This window comes from Balaenoptera acutorostrata, chromosome 4 (assembly GCF_949987535.1).
Source record: "Balaenoptera acutorostrata chromosome 4, mBalAcu1.1, whole genome shotgun sequence".
NCBI lineage: Eukaryota > Metazoa > Chordata > Mammalia > Artiodactyla > Balaenopteridae > Balaenoptera > Balaenoptera acutorostrata.
In genome coordinates, this window is record NC_080067.1 from 56,628,672 (window position 1) to 56,646,757 (window position 18,086).

The 18,086-nt window shown below is 41.5% G+C and overlaps 1 protein-coding gene across 2 annotated transcripts; it reads right to left on the reverse strand.

Moving 5' to 3' along the window:
• Positions 1–623: 623 nt before the first annotated feature.
• Positions 624–17,845, reverse strand: TNFSF10 (TNF superfamily member 10). 2 transcript variants are annotated; one of them, XM_007197498.3, is made up of 5 exons: positions 17,676–17,845; positions 11,230–11,367; positions 7,918–7,960; positions 4,272–4,373; positions 624–2,641 (listed from the first exon to the last, which is right to left on the reverse strand). In XM_007197498.3, exons 1-5 carry the CDS (start codon positions 17,805–17,807, stop codon positions 2,190–2,192), a joined length of 867 nt encoding a protein of 288 aa, XP_007197560.1. In that variant the 5' UTR covers positions 17,808–17,845; the 3' UTR covers positions 624–2,189. The 2 variants fall into 2 exon arrangements, with proteins under 2 accessions (XP_007197560.1, XP_007197561.1); XM_007197499.2 differs by lacking the exons at positions 624–2,641; positions 4,272–4,373; positions 7,918–7,960; positions 11,230–11,367 and adding an exon at positions 13,895–14,413 and having other exon boundaries at positions 17,677–17,845.
• Positions 17,846–18,086: the final 241 nt, after the last annotated feature.

An 18,086-nucleotide genomic window follows, 5' to 3' on the forward strand; every position in this document is an offset into this window, starting at 1 on the left:
GCAAGGACGGACAACCAGGCCAATAGGAAAAGAAAGTGAGCACAGAAACAGACCCCCTGGGATGTTGGTATATGATATTAAACCTTAACATCAGTGGGGAAAGAGTGGACTAGCCAATGAACAGTGCTGGACAACTGGTCCCTGATATGGTAAAATATAAAATTCCATCCCTAGCTCATCACACATGAATTAAATTACAGTTGAATCCCACTATCAAACTATGAAAGGCCAAATTTAAAGATTTCAGAAAAAAAATATAGGGGCTTCCCTGGTGGCGCAGTGGTTGAGAATCTGCCTGCCAATGCAGGGGACGCGGGTTCGAGCCCTGGTCTGGGAAGATCCCACATGCCGCGGAGCAACTGGGCCCGCGAGCCACAACTACTGAGCCTGCGCGTCTGGAGCCTGTGCCCCGCAACGGGAGGGGCCGCGATAGTGAGAGGCCCGCGCACCGCGATGAAGAGCGGTCCCTGCACCGCGATGAAGAGTGGCCCCCACTTGCCGTAACTAGAGAAAGCCCTCGCACGAACCGAAGACCCAACACAGCCAAAAATAAAGAAATAAATAAATAAAGTAGCTATAAAAAAAAAAATGGTTGCAGGGACTTCTATTATAAAAAAAAAAAAAATATAGATGGTGATATCTGTGAGACATCAGTAAAAAAAGATTTCTTGAACATAGTGTACAAAGCTGTATTAGCTTCCTCGGGCTGCTGAACCAAAGTGCCAAAGACTGGGTGGCTTTCAACAACAGAAATTTATTCTCTCACAGTTCTTGAGGCCAGGAGTCCAAAGTCAAGGTGTCAGTAGATTTCTGAGGCTCTGGGTAGAATCTTTTCTTGTCTCCTGAGCTTCTGACGAGGGCCGTCAATCCTTGGAGCTCCTTGCTTGCAACTCCCTCACTCCAATCTCTGCCTCTGTTGCCACATGGAGTTCTCCCTGTGGGTCTCTGTTTCTGTTTCCAAATTTCCTTCTTTAAATAATGAGGACACCAGTCACATTATACAATATTAAGGCCCCAGCCTATTCCACTATGACCTCATCTTTACTAATTATATCTGCAACAAACTTCTTTCCAAATAAGGTCACATTCTGTGGTACTGGGGAGGAGGACTTCTACATATCTTTTGTGGGGACACAATTCAACTTATAACAAAAGCATTAACTATAAAGGAAAGGACTGATATATTTTAATCACATTATATAAAAAGTGAGCAGTTTCTTTCTTTCTCCTGTAAGACATGTCAGATAAAGGATACCATGAAAAAGAGATTAGAAGTCCTTTTCCCCATCATTAGTAATCTTGCTACTATAAAACAGAAGTACGAGATACACAAAAACTACATATTTTAACATGTCATTTTTATTGAAAAAGAAACACATTTAAAAATTTTAGTATAAAAATATAGAGTCATAATTAATTCTTGCCCATCCCTAAGTTACATTATCAAACAGTTCTTTTTTTTTTTCCCACTTTCCCAGTTCTCCTGCTCACAAGGGGCCAAATTCCCGATTTCTGATTAGCTTATCATTCATTTTAGAGTCTTTTATCAAAAATATCTTCAGTGCTTTCGGTCAGCCTGACTTTTGGGAGTGAAAAGCACATGTCATTCAGAAATATCGGGATGGCCAAAAAGTTCGTTCGAGTGGTTACATACGATTACGTAAAAACCCGAACGAACTTTTTGGCCAACCGAAAATAGTTCCTTGTTCACTAAACACAACTTTAATTTGTTTAGTGAAATGATACGGTTTCGAATGGAATTTTCTTATTTCCAAGAGTACGAGGGTACAGAACAACCCCCACAAGGCCCCGCACTGCACCAACTCCCCTGGCACACTGCATACCCTGACCGTGACCTTTCAGTGTCTGGTATCTTCGCAAGAGTAGACGGTTAAGGCAGAAGATGTTAATTGCTACACAAATGTTTGTAAACTGAGAACCTTCTAGATTTCTGCTAGCAAGCTGATATCAGGTAGAGTCCCAGAAGGTCTTTTGTCAGTTTCTCTTTCTTGGAATAAGTTGGTCACTTTTCAGAGATACCAAAAAAGCTTGGGTTGTAGAATCTTGTGATTGAGGCTGCTCTGCTCAGGCTGCCTTATTTTGTCAGCTCTTTTGCAGTCTTTTCACAGTATATCACTCTGAAAAGTGAAAGGTCTCTCTGGGGGCACTGTTTTTTCTTTGCAGATCATTTAGCCAATTAAAAAGGCCCCGAAAAAACTGGCTTCTTGGTCCATGTCAATCAATTGCTCATTAGTTACAGAGACAAAAATTCGATCATTTTCCTTAAGCTCAAATATTCCACCTTGATAGATGGAATAGAGTCCATATTCTGAATCTTTAGACCAACAACTATTTCTAGCACTTTTCATCAGCAGTATGGGGTCAGGATAGCCTGTGCATTTGTAAATATATTGTACCATTTGTTTGTTTTTCTTTCTGTTCTCTTCTGTTGAAACTGTTCCCAAAACCGCCTCAGTTTCCTGAAATCGAAAGTATGTTTGGGAATAGATGTAATAAAACCCTGTTTGGTGGATAACCAGCTCTCCATTCCTCAAGTGCAAATTATTCAAGAATGAATGTCCTTTTCTTGACGACTCCCAGGAATTTATTTTCTGGCCCAAAGCTTTTTCATTCTTGGAGCCTGGGATGAAGTTTAGAGAAAAATTAAGTTAGCTTGTAGCAAAACAAGAAGTTTCCCAATAGCTGTGGCTAGCCTATGCTTTGGTTGGGATTGTAAAGAATTTTAATCTATTATAAAACTTCTTGCTCCTTCAATCTTCCAAGGATTCTAAATTCTAGTCATATAGAAATCTGGAGGCTCCCTTATCACTGTGATCTGTTGGAAGTCCCTTACTTTTTTGTACCTCATCTACTCTGAATAGTAGCACGGGAATGGTTCACTAAGATGGCAATCTTTACTCCTGCGAAGAATTTCTGTCCAGAACCCCTGCCTCCTTTCCTGTGCTGGTGAGCTCAGATCAACAATGTAGAAGGAAACCAAAAGAAACATATCTATTTCCTCAAGCTTAGAGCTCATAAATTCCTGCTATTCTTTTAGGTCTTTTTGGATTCCTCCTTGGTCTTTCTCTAATCCAGTGTCAAAAGCACGATCCAAGCAGAAGGCATTTCTAGTCCAATAAGACAGGGTACAAGGTTTGGCAAAAAGAGCCCAGATTTAAAGATCTTCAGATCTTTGGATCTTTAAATCCCAAAGACTTTGAATGAAGATGGGCCTTACTAAGATATGATATTCTTTTAAACTTTGGGCTCATCTCCATGATTGATGCAAAATTGAGTTTTTCAAGAGTTGAAAACAACTATCATATTAATTGATGAATAGTAAACAGGAATAGTGAAATAACGATCTCACTCATAGGCAGAACATGTCAACGATTTACAAAACACGAGTTCAGGAATACCATGAAGGCAACTGTCCAGAAAAAAACAAACAAAAACCAACCAACCAACAAAAAAACCCAACAACCTTTTCATTCATTAACCGATGGCTGAAATTTCTTTAACCTGGAACAAAACTTTTTACAATAATAAAAGCACTACTTATTGAGTACTTGCAATGCAACAGCATTTTGCATTAATCTTCACTGTTTTTATGAGTTAAAGATTATCTCTACTTTGAATATGAAGAAAATGAAGCTTGATTGTATTAAGTAATTTGCTCAAAACAAAGAACTAGGTAAGGAGTAGCTGGGATTCCAATGTGGGTATTTAGATTGCAAGACCCATGCACTAACCACAGCAGCATATGGACACCTGTTCTACAGTTAATAATTAGGCTTAACCTATTTGGTTAAACCATATGAAACTGACATTTCTGTAAGTGCAAAGTGGTCAAATATTGGCCAACTTTTTATGGTTCAACCTAAAACAAATGCCACTGGGAGGCCCTGGTGACTCATGGGGAAAGTAGATGACTGATTTAGAACCTTTAAAGAGGAGAAAGATTTGATGAAAGAGAGAGAAATTACTTTAAAAAAATAAAGAAGAAGAAAAGCAAAAATGGGGGCATGGGAAACTCAAAGTTCTCCCACTTCCACTTCAGAATTTTCTTGAAGCCAGTTATGCCAGGGTAGTAACTAAGCTATTCATCTTGTAATCTTGCTTCTGAAAAGAGTCAATCTGAGACTTGATTACTACTGAGCATTTTGTAGATAGCCATATAAACATTTCCGATACAAGTTAAAAGAATAAATTATTTGGAACAAATTCTCCCATTCCCTTCTTTTAAACCATATATTCATTGTTTCTCTTACTTAGAGCTGAGAATGTGCTTCTCCGATTGGTCCCAGTTATGTGAGCAGCTACCCTCTGAGGACCTTTTGCTCTTTCTAGGTGAGGAATATTTTGTTGCTTTTCTAAAAGAGAAATGACAAAGAATCATCAGCACTTGTCAAACATGTCTCAGATACATTGCTGTTCACAGCTCTTATCAATCAAGCATTGTAGGCACACTGGGCTCCCAAAGTTGATTATATGGGTTTTCATAAAACCAATTTACATTTTAGTATTATAATCAGTCTACTTCAGCCTATGTTGAATTTGAAAAGTACTTTAGATGGGAAGGGTAAGCAGTAACTTGGGCTAAAATCTATCGACATCTCAGGGGTAAGGTTCAACTAGAATATAACAAAGTGAAGATTCTGACCCTTTTCCTAAACTACAATAATAACAACAAAACTGTGGACTTATAATATCCCTGCTGAGGCACTTAAAGTGCACTAATAACCAGGTACTGGCAAATTTCCACTTTGAGTTATATATAGAAACAGAGTGATACCAATTTTTATCATCTCAATTATTTTTTCCTCCCTGCTAGATACTACATACTCTAAAGGAGTAGCGGTGATAACAATTGTCCAGAGATGCTACAAACTGGTATCCAACAGTCATTTCCCTCACCTCCCAAAGGGAATATGAAATGACATAATGGTCATGATAACCAGTATATGAGCATAAAAATCACTGATTCACTAGATCATAATAAATAACATTTATTGACCACCATCCGAAGTACTTTGGAGCAGACGGAAAGACTACAAATTCAACAAACTACTCTTTTAAAAAATCAGCTCAAACTTCCCAGGATGTTTACGCTGGTTGTTGAGATAAATTATACATTTTCATCAAGCAAGTACGTCCAGGGACAAGGCAGTGCTCCACAGGGACTTCAAAGATGAATCACTGATTACACTGACTGAGCCCTCAAGGGACTTACAGTTTTTAGGGAAGACACAAATTAGAAAGTGAAAATTAACCTATAAGAAATAGAAATGAAGGGTGATGGTTGTTCAGGGGAGGGAAAGATTCCTATTTGTTGGAAAGCTGAGGTCAGGGGAGGGTTTGGACTAAGGCCCTTTCATTCACTTACTCCAGCAAACCAAAGTGCCCATCACATCTATGCCTGACACTCTTCTAGGAAGATTGAGAAAGAACTATAAACAAACAAATGCAAGAAAGCATTTGAGGGGCAGGACAATTCTCTGAAATGGGTGGGGCTGGGGAGGCTTGGGACCCACAGCAATGGGAAAAGGGCATTCCCAGAGATCTAGAATAGTGTCCCCAAGGCAGGATGCACAAAGCATTCCTGGGACACAGGCATCAGAGGAGTTCAGTTTCAGGCTTGAATGAGGATTTAAACTATAGAGGATTTGAATGTTAGACTAAGAGATTTGAAGTTTTACAGACATGGGAAGACTCTGGAAGGTTTTGATCAGGGAAGCAAAAAGATATGTGTTGTGCTTTAGGCTAAACTACCTCACAGTGAGGTTTGATGGGTAGAAGGTGAGAGGGCTGGAGATTGGCGAGTTAGCAGACGGATGTAATTGATCAGGTCTGAGAACAGGAAGCTTTAATCTAGGCTAGTAGTAGAAGAAACTGAAAGGAGGTGATAAAATTTCATAGGTGAGGAAGGAATGCTAATGAGTCTCTCCATCTATTTGGTGTTGTTACTTATTCAGGATATGTGGGTGTGTGCACGATACTGAAGACCAAACACAGCACGGGGAAGTACAGTCAATTACATGTTAGTCTCAGAATGCTCAGTTTTCAAGGTTGATATGTCCATTTACTTTTAACCACCATTGATAAATAATTCATAATGCCTTGACTGCCCCTAGACCGTAACACTTTATTTTAAAATATTCAGTAATGGAATCCAGTTACAAATATCTTGCATTTGAGGTCATTGCAAGGATATGGGAAAGCCTAGCTTTAAAAGCAAATTCTGAAGAGAGGACATTTCCTACTGGCTATAGCAAACAGCTCCTGGAACAGAAGTCTGTGAATATGTATATTTGGGTGTCATGGATACATCTTGGTATACTGAGGAGTATATGATTTCTATGCCCCACTGGGATGAATAAAAAAGAATATTTTTCTTCCAACACTGAAAATAGTACATGCATCTACTGTAGACCATGGATCTGGTGTTCCTCATTAGAAGAGAAGTAGTGTTCAACATTCCTACTACTGCTTTTGCCTTCGGGGAAATGACCAGAAAGAATGCTTAGACCCTGGGGCCAGGTCTTGCCTTCGTATTTAATAAAGCCCATTTAATAAAGGATGGTGGGGATTGTCAAGTGATGAGGAAGCTTATTGTAATGGAAAAGGATAGCTGAAAATTAGGAAGACAACATTAATAAAATATCTATTAAAAAACTGATTCTTCTCTGCCAGGCTGGTGTACCCCAGGACTGTAAGTCTCTGGTACACGTATGCAGGCTGGTATGATTATTAACAGGGGAAAATGGGGCTATGGTGAGCCAAATGCAAAGCAGCGGTAAATTTAATTCATCAGTTGTATTTACTTATGTATTGATTTAAAAAATATGTATTAAGAACTTTCTGTGTAGAGAGAGATGGTGGCACAACAATGTGAATGTACTAACGGCCACCAAATTGTGCGCTTCAAAATGGTTAGTTGTATGTTATGTGAATTTCATCTCAGTCAAAATACACACACACACATGCACATGAACACACACACCGAAGGTGGTGCAGGTAAGGACCGGGGGGATAAGAGAGAATCTACTAGGCTTGAGGTGTACATTTAAGTCTAGGAATAGAGAGGTGCGAGAAAGAGGCATGTTTTCTGTCTTTGTGGATCTTTAATCTAGTAGGGAATCAGACAGAACACAGAGAATATTTATATATTTTCCTTTGATTTATATATATATCAATCAAAGGAAATGAACAAGATAAGTGTGATAGAAAAAATAGGATGTGGGTGAACTTACTTAGAAAGTTGGTCAGGGAAGTTCTCTCTGAGAGGTGATGAGTAGGTGATGAGGATGGAGGGTGAGAAGGATGTGGTTATGTGAAAATCCAGAAATGGAAGAAGCCAGTTGGAGGACTAGAGAAACTGGCCTGGGCAATAACAATGAAGGCGGTTGTGGGTCAAGAGCAGGCTGGTGACCATCAGCGGAGAGAGCCAAGGTGTGGGGACTGCAGGATGAGGATTTCGGGTGGGTAGACGGATTGTTGGGAAAGAGATGATGGAGCAGGAGGCTTGCATAAAGAAAGGCTTAGAGCCTAGGGGTGGTCAGAAGCAGAGAAGATGGGTAACTTTGGAGCCCTTTTTTTCCAGCTATGCTCCAGAAAGTTACCCACATTAGAAGGTAAAAATAAAGAATCGAAGAAGTTGAGGTGAAAGGAAAATCCACGTTGGAAGAATAAAATTCAGATGAAACGAAGTTCAGACCATAGGTGGGTCACAGATTTGCTTCTGAGCTTTCTAGCTGCCAATGCAAAGAGGGAAATAGAATCAAGCAGCTTGAGACACTGAGCAGTGGTCAGAGGTGGGATGTGTGGATGGGAGCAGAGAGAAAGAGGATGGAGAGCTATTCACCCTATCACAAGGTTGACAGTAGAAAATTAAAATAACAACAAAAAGAATACTACCTGGAATTGAAGGAATGGTTTCCTCATAGGTTCTCAAAATGATCTGCAAATAGTATTGAATAAAGCTTGTTAATTTCCCTAAACATTTAGACTGACTATAGATGTCTGTGGCTCTTCTTGCTGATGTCTAACAGAAAATTTCCACCTAAGATATCAACCTAGGCAGCTTTAAGTTGTCCAAGCATAGAGTGTGTGGGGCAGGGTGGGAGCTGGGATGAATATGGAGGCAGCTGTCCCTACTGTTGATGGAAGGATGGTCCTCTGTCTGGGAGACTTGTGTTTCTGGATGAAGTCTTTGAAAGGCCACACCTGGAGCAGACAGGAGCAAGGAGTCATCCTTCTCCAAGTTAGGTCAGCCTAATGTTCCCCAGGTCTCCCTGTGGCTGACGGATGCGGTGCCCATGTCACCGCACTTTCTGAGTGTGTGTCTGATGCATGCGTGTGTATAAGTGCATTGTCTGTGTGTGTCTGCATGCATGCATGTGTATAAGTGCATTGTCTGTGTGTCTGCATGTATGTGTGTGTACAGTGCATTGTGTGTGTAGCTGCATGCATGCGTGTATAAAGGCACTGTGTCAGAGTCCAGGAGCTTTAAATTATCGGACATACCCAAGACTCAAGGTGTAAGGCACACTCCCTCTGTCTCACGGTGCCCACAGACATGCGCAGCCCATCCAGCGGTGACCTGGTAGCACCATGTCACTCTCTCATTTCTGAGAATGTGGCTGAGACATTCTCAACATAAAGATATTTTACCAAATTCCCATATCTTACTAAACACTTCATATCACTTTCTTTGTGCTAACCAGTGGGGAAAACCAGTAATAAAGAACGAAATCTAGGGCTTCCCTGGTGGCGCAGTGGTTGAGAATCTGCCTGCCAATGCAGGGGGACACGGGTTCGAGCCCTGGTCTGGGAAGATCCCACATGCCGCGGAGCAACTGGGCCCGTGAGCCACAATTACTGAGCCTGCGCGTCTGGAGCCTGTGCTCCGCAACAAGAGAGGCTGCGATAGTGAGAGGCCCGCGCACCACGATGAAGAGTGGCCCCCACTTGCCACAACTAGAGAGAAAGTCCTTGTAAAGAAACGAAGACCCAACACAGCCAAAAATAAATAAATAAAGAAATAAATAAAATTAAAAAAAAAAAAAAAAAGAACGAAATCTAGCCTTTCTGTTAAATGAGCCGACCCTGACGTGACTCACCCATGGCTTTAAACGCCTCTCCACTCAGTTCTGTCACCCCTGGGGGCTTTGCCCATCCTTGCCCACCTTTCCCATCACTGTTGTTAATTACACAACTGTCAGAAACTCCCTTCCTCTGTACTCCCGCTCCAAATCAGAAGCCCTCTTCTTTTTCCTCTGTCAAAAGCTCTGACCCCGGATAATGGGGGGCTGCCTGTAGGGCAATGGGCACTGGTGTGTGGGAAGGGAAGCAAGGGGTGGGCTCAGCACATTAGCTCTCTCACTCTCATTCTGGGCCAGAAAGGAAGGAAGGAAGGAAAAAGGAGGAGGAGGAAAGGGAAAAGGGTAAGTCCTACAGTGTGGTCCTTAACACGGTGTCACCAAGAAAAAAAAAAAAAAGATTATAGTACAATCAGATGGCCTGGATTCAAATCTGTTCATTAGCAGCCCTGGGAAACTTTACTCAAGTTACTTAACTGATATGAACTACTTTAATTTCTTCATCTATTTTCTTTTTAAAAAGAAGATAAAAACGATTCCTTCCTCACAGAGCTGTTTGAGGATTAAGGGAGATAATATACATAATGGGCATAGGATATTTATGGGAAATTGTCTGTTCACTTCACGGTGCCTGGAAAAATGGGGAACTCTTTTCCCCTCCTACACTCTCATCCACCGCTGTGTGCCCTCTCTTCTCTAGTCAGTGGCAGGATGTGAGAATGGGAGGGAGGGGGGAAGAGCAGGAAAGAGACCTGTAAAACCCACCCATACGGCTTCTCTCATCTCCCCACTCCCAGGCCCAGCATCCAGCACCCCCTCCTCGGTCTCCAGATTTCTACTCTAGTTCTGAGTTTCTCTCCTCTGCCACCAGTGGGTTTGCCACCCTCCCTCTAATCCTAGGAACCGTGGGGTCCCATTCCTCAGGTTCCTCAGGACACTTCCCCAACCCTGGGTCTTTCCTGGTGTTTTTCACTTGGGGCAATGGAGTCCCAGCTGCTGCAGGACAGCTTGTGCGCGGCAGGTGTCCTGCCCACGATTCCAGGGCAGCCGTGGAGCAGATGTGTTTCTAGGACAACCAGGTGGAAGTCTGATTTCATTTCTCATAGAAATAGCATCACAGGTGATGCTGGGCTTTACTGCGAGGACTGCTTAGGGTTATAAATCAGAGCCTAACCACCGACATAACACTGTTTCTATGGAAGGGCACACTGAGTACCAGACAATAGACTTACAATCATTTCTTTAAAACACATCCTCCTCCTACCCTGGGAATGTCCCCAGTAATTTTTTTAAACAATGAAGTTTACAATTTTCATGTTTGTGTTCACAGCTGGCCTTTCCGGATACGCAGAAGGTAAATGTTATTAATGTCATCTTACAAATAAGGAAGCAGCCTGAGAGAAGAAACTATATTTGACATGTCCTGTCACTGAAAGTATAATTAAGTAATCATATTTAGTGAAATAAACTGTTAGCTAACATAAAGTTTCTGCTGGAGATCCTATTTAAGTAACTTTCACAAACAGAAAATAATATTTTGTAACGTGTCATTTATTAACTATGAATTGAGATGTCATCACCTTCAATTTCTCAAAGTATCTCTTTCTTCCCTCTTCCTTTCCTCTTTCTTCATCTCTATATGCATACAAAAATAAATAAAGACTTAATTCCAGAGAACGACAATGTGGCGACACAAGGGTTTGTAAGCAAAAGAAAACAAAAACCAAAGAAAAAAACAACAGAGAACAACAATGTGGGAAGAATATAAAACACCATTATTTGGTTTCTTTTGTCTTCTGAATAAAAAAAGAAATCACACACATCCCTTATTGTTGTGTGACCTTGAACACATGGCTCTGTCCGTGCCTCAGTTTCCACAAGGTGAGATAAAAAGTTTAGACTAGGTGTAGGAGCCCTCTGGAGGAGAGGAATAAACTCTAGACCAGGAGTCGATCAGGACCCACTGTTTGTGCTGTCCCATCTTTTCCTAGTTCAGTGAATTTGGGGACAATCACTTAAACACTCTGTTTCCTCCCTTACGAAATAAGGACTCTAGACTTGATCTAAAATATTCCTTCTCCTCTGACCTTCTATGCCTGCTGGTAAAGGGACCCCGTGGTTCACTTACCTTTCTAACAAACTGACGGAGTTGCCACTTTACATGCCAGCAGGGGTTGATCATACTCTCGTCATCACTGGCATCCCAAGAACTGTCATCGTCCTTTAAGAAGCAGGCTATGCCACTTTTGGAGTACTTGTCCTGCATCTGGGTTGAGATGAATGTAACACAATATTATGCACAAGTGCTTTTTCTTTTTGTTCATTTACAAGTTAGAACAACAGAAGCTGATGACGGGTTCAGAGAAGTCTTAGCACCTTGGAAAAGCTCATTGCCTGAAGTAAAAGTAAGCATGCTGTCCTTTGTCCTTTGAATAAAGGTAAGCAGTTGGATGTGGTGGAAAGGACACAGGTGTGGGCCAGGCATCCAGGGTCACAATGCCCTTTGCTGCCCCTGCCCTTGAGCAGTCCTATGTCCCTCAACAAATTGCTTCTACTCTTCGACATCTCTTCTTCATCCGCATTTTGAGCTGGGTCACTGTGGTGATCTTTGAGGTTCCTTCCAGCTCTGACATAGTGTGATTCCCATCCTACAGCTAGAAAGCCACCAGGTACAAAGTAAGCAGTGGAGTTTGTTTACATTCCAGGATCCTAAATAAAAAATTAGCCAAAGCCTTTAGGGTACAGGTAATATTCTGTTTTTTGATCTGAGCTTTGATTGTCTTAGTAGATTCTAGTTATTGTTGGATTTCTACTCCTCTGGATGGCAGAATCCAGACTACATTGCCACTAGACGTTTGAATGTCCACACCAGCTAGGGATTTACCTGCAGAGACTCGAAACACCATTTGAAGGTTTGCTCCCTTCTTCTGATTGAGGGTAAACCTTTACAATGGCTAGATCATTGCCAACAAAGTCTGTGCTTGATGTTACACACACACACACACACACACACACACACACACACACACACCCCCCAAACCATCCAGAGCACTCCAGAATGACAACTGATTAATCTTACGAAGAAAAACAGGATGTTCATGCAAGGTCAGATTTTTTTTTTTCTTTTTCCTGTTTTCATTTTTAACAACTGGGATTCAGGAGATGTTATTTCTCTGTACAAATCCATTGAATTGCCTTTCTCTGGGGAAATAAATGGGAAAATAGCCATTTTTATCTGTTATTTGAACTTAGGGGACTTCAAAGCTTGAAGGAAAGATCAAACTTAACGATGATCTGCTCCCTCCTATAGAAAGATGATCTCATTCCAAATCAAAATAACTTAAATATTTACGAGAGCTTTCAGCCAGAATCATGCAGGTCTGTACTGTCGGCCATGTGTTCCTTGGACATTTGATCAGGTCTCTCAAGCATAAAAGTGACAAACCTGAGTTAATTAATTCCTTCCCCACACTCTGGCATAGAACATTCATTTACTTTTAAGTAAATGTTTATTTTCTTTCTTCCTTTTTAAAATGCCAAGAGTAAAACATTCGCCTAGTAGATGTAGTGGGGGTGACAGCTGGGACCACCTGAGTTATGACTGGCGATGAAATTAGACACCATTCCTTTGATCCTACCCACCTCCATGTTCTTCTACTGTAGACATTAATTTTCATCTGCAATTTATGTGAGCTTAAAAAGCCTTTCCAAGGAAGGAACTCAATTTAGAAATAGAAGAGCATGTCTAGCAAACTGAGGGGAGGATCAAGGAAGAAGAGCTGGATTCACCAACAAGGCCTAAGGGTAGTTCCAGGAAGAACAGTTTTATTAGCCATGGTCCCAGCCCAGCAGGACTGAGTATGCCTTGGCCAGGCGTTGACTTGATGAAACTGAATAAACAGGCTTAACTAATTTCCGTAACCTGTTGGGACAAAACAATGTGCATGACACAGAAGGGAGGGAGCAACTTGTCATCTTACTTCACAGCAGTTGGAAGCTGTCTCAGCATGAAAGGGCTGAGTGCCCGGGAGGCTGAGGCTAGGGGCAGGACAGGGCAGAGTTGAGAGGTGCTGGGATCAGGCAGTCAGGGTAGCTGACAGCCCCTGTGAAGTCAAGTGGAGTTTGAGAGAGTTGAAGAGAGCAGGGGCCAGCCCAGGTCAGGACCAACTGCTGGCCTCTGGAGACCCTCTGGAGATTTTCCAGAAACACTTTCAGGAGGTGGGGAGGGAGAACCTTGAAAACTAAGGTCCTAAGTAAATGTGGGAGCGAGTCGGACAAGCTAGTGAGACTCCACTGTTAACCCAGATTGAACGAAGCCTAAAGACGCTGAGGATACACAGGCAGCCTGGAAAATATAGAAAATTATAGAATACTTTTCTAAAAGTAAAACAAATAAAACCCTCTGATCCACCCTCATTCCACCTTCTAGTTAACCTTTGGATGATCTCTTTTTTTACAGGGTTGAGATCAGACTGGGTGTGGGCAATTTTGCATGTGGTTCTTTTCTCTTAAGACTATACAAAAATGCCATGCTCTTTAGATCTGTATGAAAATCATATGGCTAGCATAGATATTTTTACAACATTAGCTGTAGAAAATTGATAAAATATAGAAAAATTAAAAAGAAGCACCCATAATTCTACCCTCTAAAGATCTCAACTTATTTCTCCTTCTAGATATTTTTGTGCTTATATCAGGTTGGCCAAAAAGTTCATTTGGGGTTTTCAACGGCAATCCCTGAATGAAATTTTTGGCCAACCCATATTGACTTCTGAACAACAGAAAGCCCCCAGCCACCCTGCATCCCACCCCCACATGTTTCATATTTAGTAGTTTCCTCTACGGACCTGGGCCAACACAGGTAACTGACACATGGGCAAGGTGGTGCTATGGTTATTCCAAGAATGATTAATGATGATTAATATGATGTCACTCTCCCCCTTTCCTTTTCACATCCTTTCACACTTTGAGGTTGAATTTCCTACAGCACTTCTCGGGCTGGGGCTGTTCTCTTGGTAACCACATCTGGGTGTTGGGGGCAGGGGGACGAGTGTGCTATTTTTATCTGGACACCTTTAGAAGGAGAGAGGTGGTTATTGCCCTTGGTTCTGAGAAGTGGATTCCACTCAACTGCTGCTGTTGCCGTCACAAACAGTGTGACTGTCTGGGCCAGGGCCAACCAGTCCTTGACAGGGCTTGAAGTCAGCAGGGTGGAGTCCTTTGCTGGCTGGCTGGCTCAGAGACTTCAAGGTGGCAGCACTGACCCTCTCTGCTGCCCAGACATTAGTCCCTGACAATCAGTTTCTGCAAACCACAAATAGCATAAAGGATCATTTATGGACATCAGCGGATAAGGGTCTCCTTCTCCTTTGTCTTCCCCATCTATAATGCCACAGCAATAGGTAGTCCCCTTGTCATAAAACTTTCTCAGAGACATAGACTTTAGAGGCTAAGCCCATATTTATTGTTCATGCTCGCAGGTCTACAGGCTTAATTGTGAGGGTCCAATCCAACATCCCTCAGCCTGGCTCAACCCACGCTCCCTATAATCCTTGCCCACTGTATCTTCTGCAAATTTTTGCTTGCCAAAGTGAAACCTGTGATCTGATTTAGGAAATTAATACTTGTGTTGAATATGCTTTTCCAAACTCTACACAGTCACCCAAAGAGATTCAGATTCATTTTCCCTTGTATAAATTCCTGATGAAGAGGGTGACAAACTCCAAGAGACTTCTCAATGCTGATTACAATGGTTACCATTTACTGAGCCCCTATTTAATGCCTGGGTTCAAAATTGGGCTTCACCTTTTACCTAACTTCCCTGAGTCTTAGTTTGTTCATCTATAAAATGGGATAATTATATTTACTTTATCGAATTGTTATGAGGATTAAATAGGGCAGTATTTTGAAAGTTTCTGGAACAGTTTTTGCTCAATCTCTCTTAATTCTCTTCTTTCTGATACTATTAATATATTCTTCTGCATGTCTATACAGAAGTGTGCACATATAAACATGCAATCAGGAAAAATGTGTGCAAGTGGGGAGATGTTAAGCTTTGAAATTTCCATTTTTATCGAATTCAAAGAAACTTGATCATATACACAGACAACTGCATAACTCAGATCAGTAAAGAACGAATTGATTCAGTCTTAAAATGAGGCCAACTTGTAATGTTAGCAAATTTAGGGAACCTCTTGTATATGGAGACACAGACTCACTATTTATACTGCAAAGTTAACAAAACTTAGGACATGCTGGCTCCAAACTGGGAAACACAGCAGCATTCCAGTCTCTCGGGCAGACATAGAACTAAAAGGCATGATTATAATCACGTTGATTTTTTTTCTTACAAATACAGGCTCTTTGAAATTGCCCCATAACAAAGCTGACTTTACTGGCCATCGAATGGTAGTGATCATTTGTATAGTTACTTGTTGACTCTTGTTTTCTTCACTTCATTTCCAAAGGAAATTCCCAACCAGTTGAGAGCCAAGTTTATACTCCACAGGATATACAAACTGCATTTATTTCCTTAACAGATAAACACTATCTTATATATGTCCAAGACCCTTAGCCTTGCATTTCCTGCCCAGCTGACAGATTTGATGTTGCATTGCCACCATGCAGCAGGGTGCTGTTCAGCACAAGGGGGAGATAGGTTAACCCTACTGACACCCTGCTGTGATGGGAGGAGCATTCCCTATGAGCTGAGCTGGGTCCAGCTCTGCTTCCAAATTTCTGCCTGAGCTCGGATAAGTCATTTCTCTGGCAGTCTCTAGTCTCATCTATACAATGAGGGGTGTCCAAACTTCCTTCCAGCTCGAAGTTCCCTACTATACAATATACAATTAGTCAAAATATACACAGAAACTCCTATACTGTTGGTGGGAATGTAAATTGATATAGCCACTATGGAGAACAGTATGGATGTTCCTTAAAAAATTGAAAATAGAGCTACCATATGATCCAGCAATCCCACTCCTGGGCATATATCTGGAGAAAACCATAATTTGAAAGGATACATGCACCCCAATGTTCATTGCAGCACTATTTACAATAGCCAGGACATGCAAGCAACCTAAATGTCCATCGATGGAGGAACAGATAAAGAAGGTGTGGTACTGTATACAATGGAATATTACTCAGCCATAAAAACTAACAAAATAATGTCATTTGCAGTGACATGGATGGACCTAGAGATTGTCTTACTGAGTGAAGTAAGTCAGACAGAGAAAGACAAATATCATATGATATTGCTTATATGTACAATCTAAAGAAATGGTACAAATGAACCTATTTACAAAACAGAAGTTGAGTCACAGATGTAGAAAACAAGTCAGGGGGGAATGGGGGGAGGGATAAATTGGGAGACTGGGATTGACATATATACACTACTGTATATAAAATAGATAACTAATAAGAACCTGCTGAATAGCACAGGGAACTCTATTCTATACTCTATAATGACCTATATGGGAATAGAAATCTAAAAAAGGGTGGATAGGGACTTCCCTGGAGGTCCACTGATTAAGACTTCACCTTCCAATGCAGGGGGTGAGGGTTCAATCCCTGGTCAGGGAGCTAAGATCCCACACGCCTTGTGGCCAAAAAACCAAAACATAAAACAGAAGCAATATTGTAACAAGTTCAATAAAGACTTTAAAAATGGTCCATATCAAAAAAATCTTTTAAAAAAAATAAAAATTAAAAAAAATTTTAAGAGTGGATATCATTCTATTTGAGTAGACCAGTTTTGCTATCTTTTAAAGAGTCATTAAAGAAAGATTTGTGAACCCTAAAAAAAAAAAAAAGAGTGGATATATGTCTATGTGTAACTGACTCACTTTGCCATACAGCAGAAACGAACACAACATTGTAAATCAACTATGCTCCAATAAAAAAAATTAAATTAAAAAAAATATATACACAGAAAGCCAAAAGCTGGGGTTGGCTTATTTTCAGTAATTTTGCATTCAAAATCCACTGGAATTAGCCACATTTGGAACACAAAAGAGCATTATTACAAGTGGTTTAGAGCCTGGCTTTGGGTTAAGCCTCAACTCTGCCCTACTCCCTGTGTCCTGGCAGTACAGTGGTGAAGGTTGGTTATTCTTTCAACAAGTGTTCAATGAACACCTACTAGGTGGGAGCTCTGTGCCAGCAGCTAGAGGTGTCACAGAAAGCAAAAGCAGACACAGTCCTGACCTGATGCAGCTCCTCTCACTCCCAAGAATTTGAGCCAAGAATTATAAAGCATTAAGCAGAAAGCACTCAATGAACGGCAGCTGTTAATATTATAACATTCTGTTGAAGACAAAACTACCTCAGGAGTTTTGCTGCCCGCATCTGCTAGTAACTGGTGGAGCCAGTTCTGTAACTGCACTTTGTGTACATCGTCCCTTCAATTCACTTTTGCAAAGTCCTCAGTAACGATGTGCATTCGCAGTTAGGGTCCCCAGGCAGAGAAAGAGAGGATTCTCTTCCTCTGTAAAGTCTTCCCAGAGGAGCCAATAAAGGCAGTTAACCGGAGGGTTGCCAAGAGCCTCTGTTAGAGAGCGTGTGCATTGTACTGACCTGCTTCAGCTCGTTGGTGAAGTACACGTAAGTCACGGCCACACAGAGGGCCTGCAGGAGCACAGTGAAGATGAGGATCAGTGCGCAGGTCTGCCCAGGGCTGGGGCCCCCTGGAGCCTGCATCAGGGCCATGGTCCTGTCAGAGTCTGACTGCCAGAGTGAACGAGGCAGCAGCTTATGGCTGGCGTGAGAGGAGAAGTGGGTGGGGCGTGGAGTCTGAGTTTTGCTTACTGGAAAAAAGAATCAAAATGAAACTGAAACTTAAGACAAACAGGGAAAACAAAACATATGAGGGTTACACAACTGCAAGCCTAGGAATCCCAAACCACTAGAAGCTAGCAAGAGGCAAGGAGGGTCCAACTACAGGCTTCAGGGAGTGCAAGGCCCTGCCGACTCCTTGGTTTTTGACTG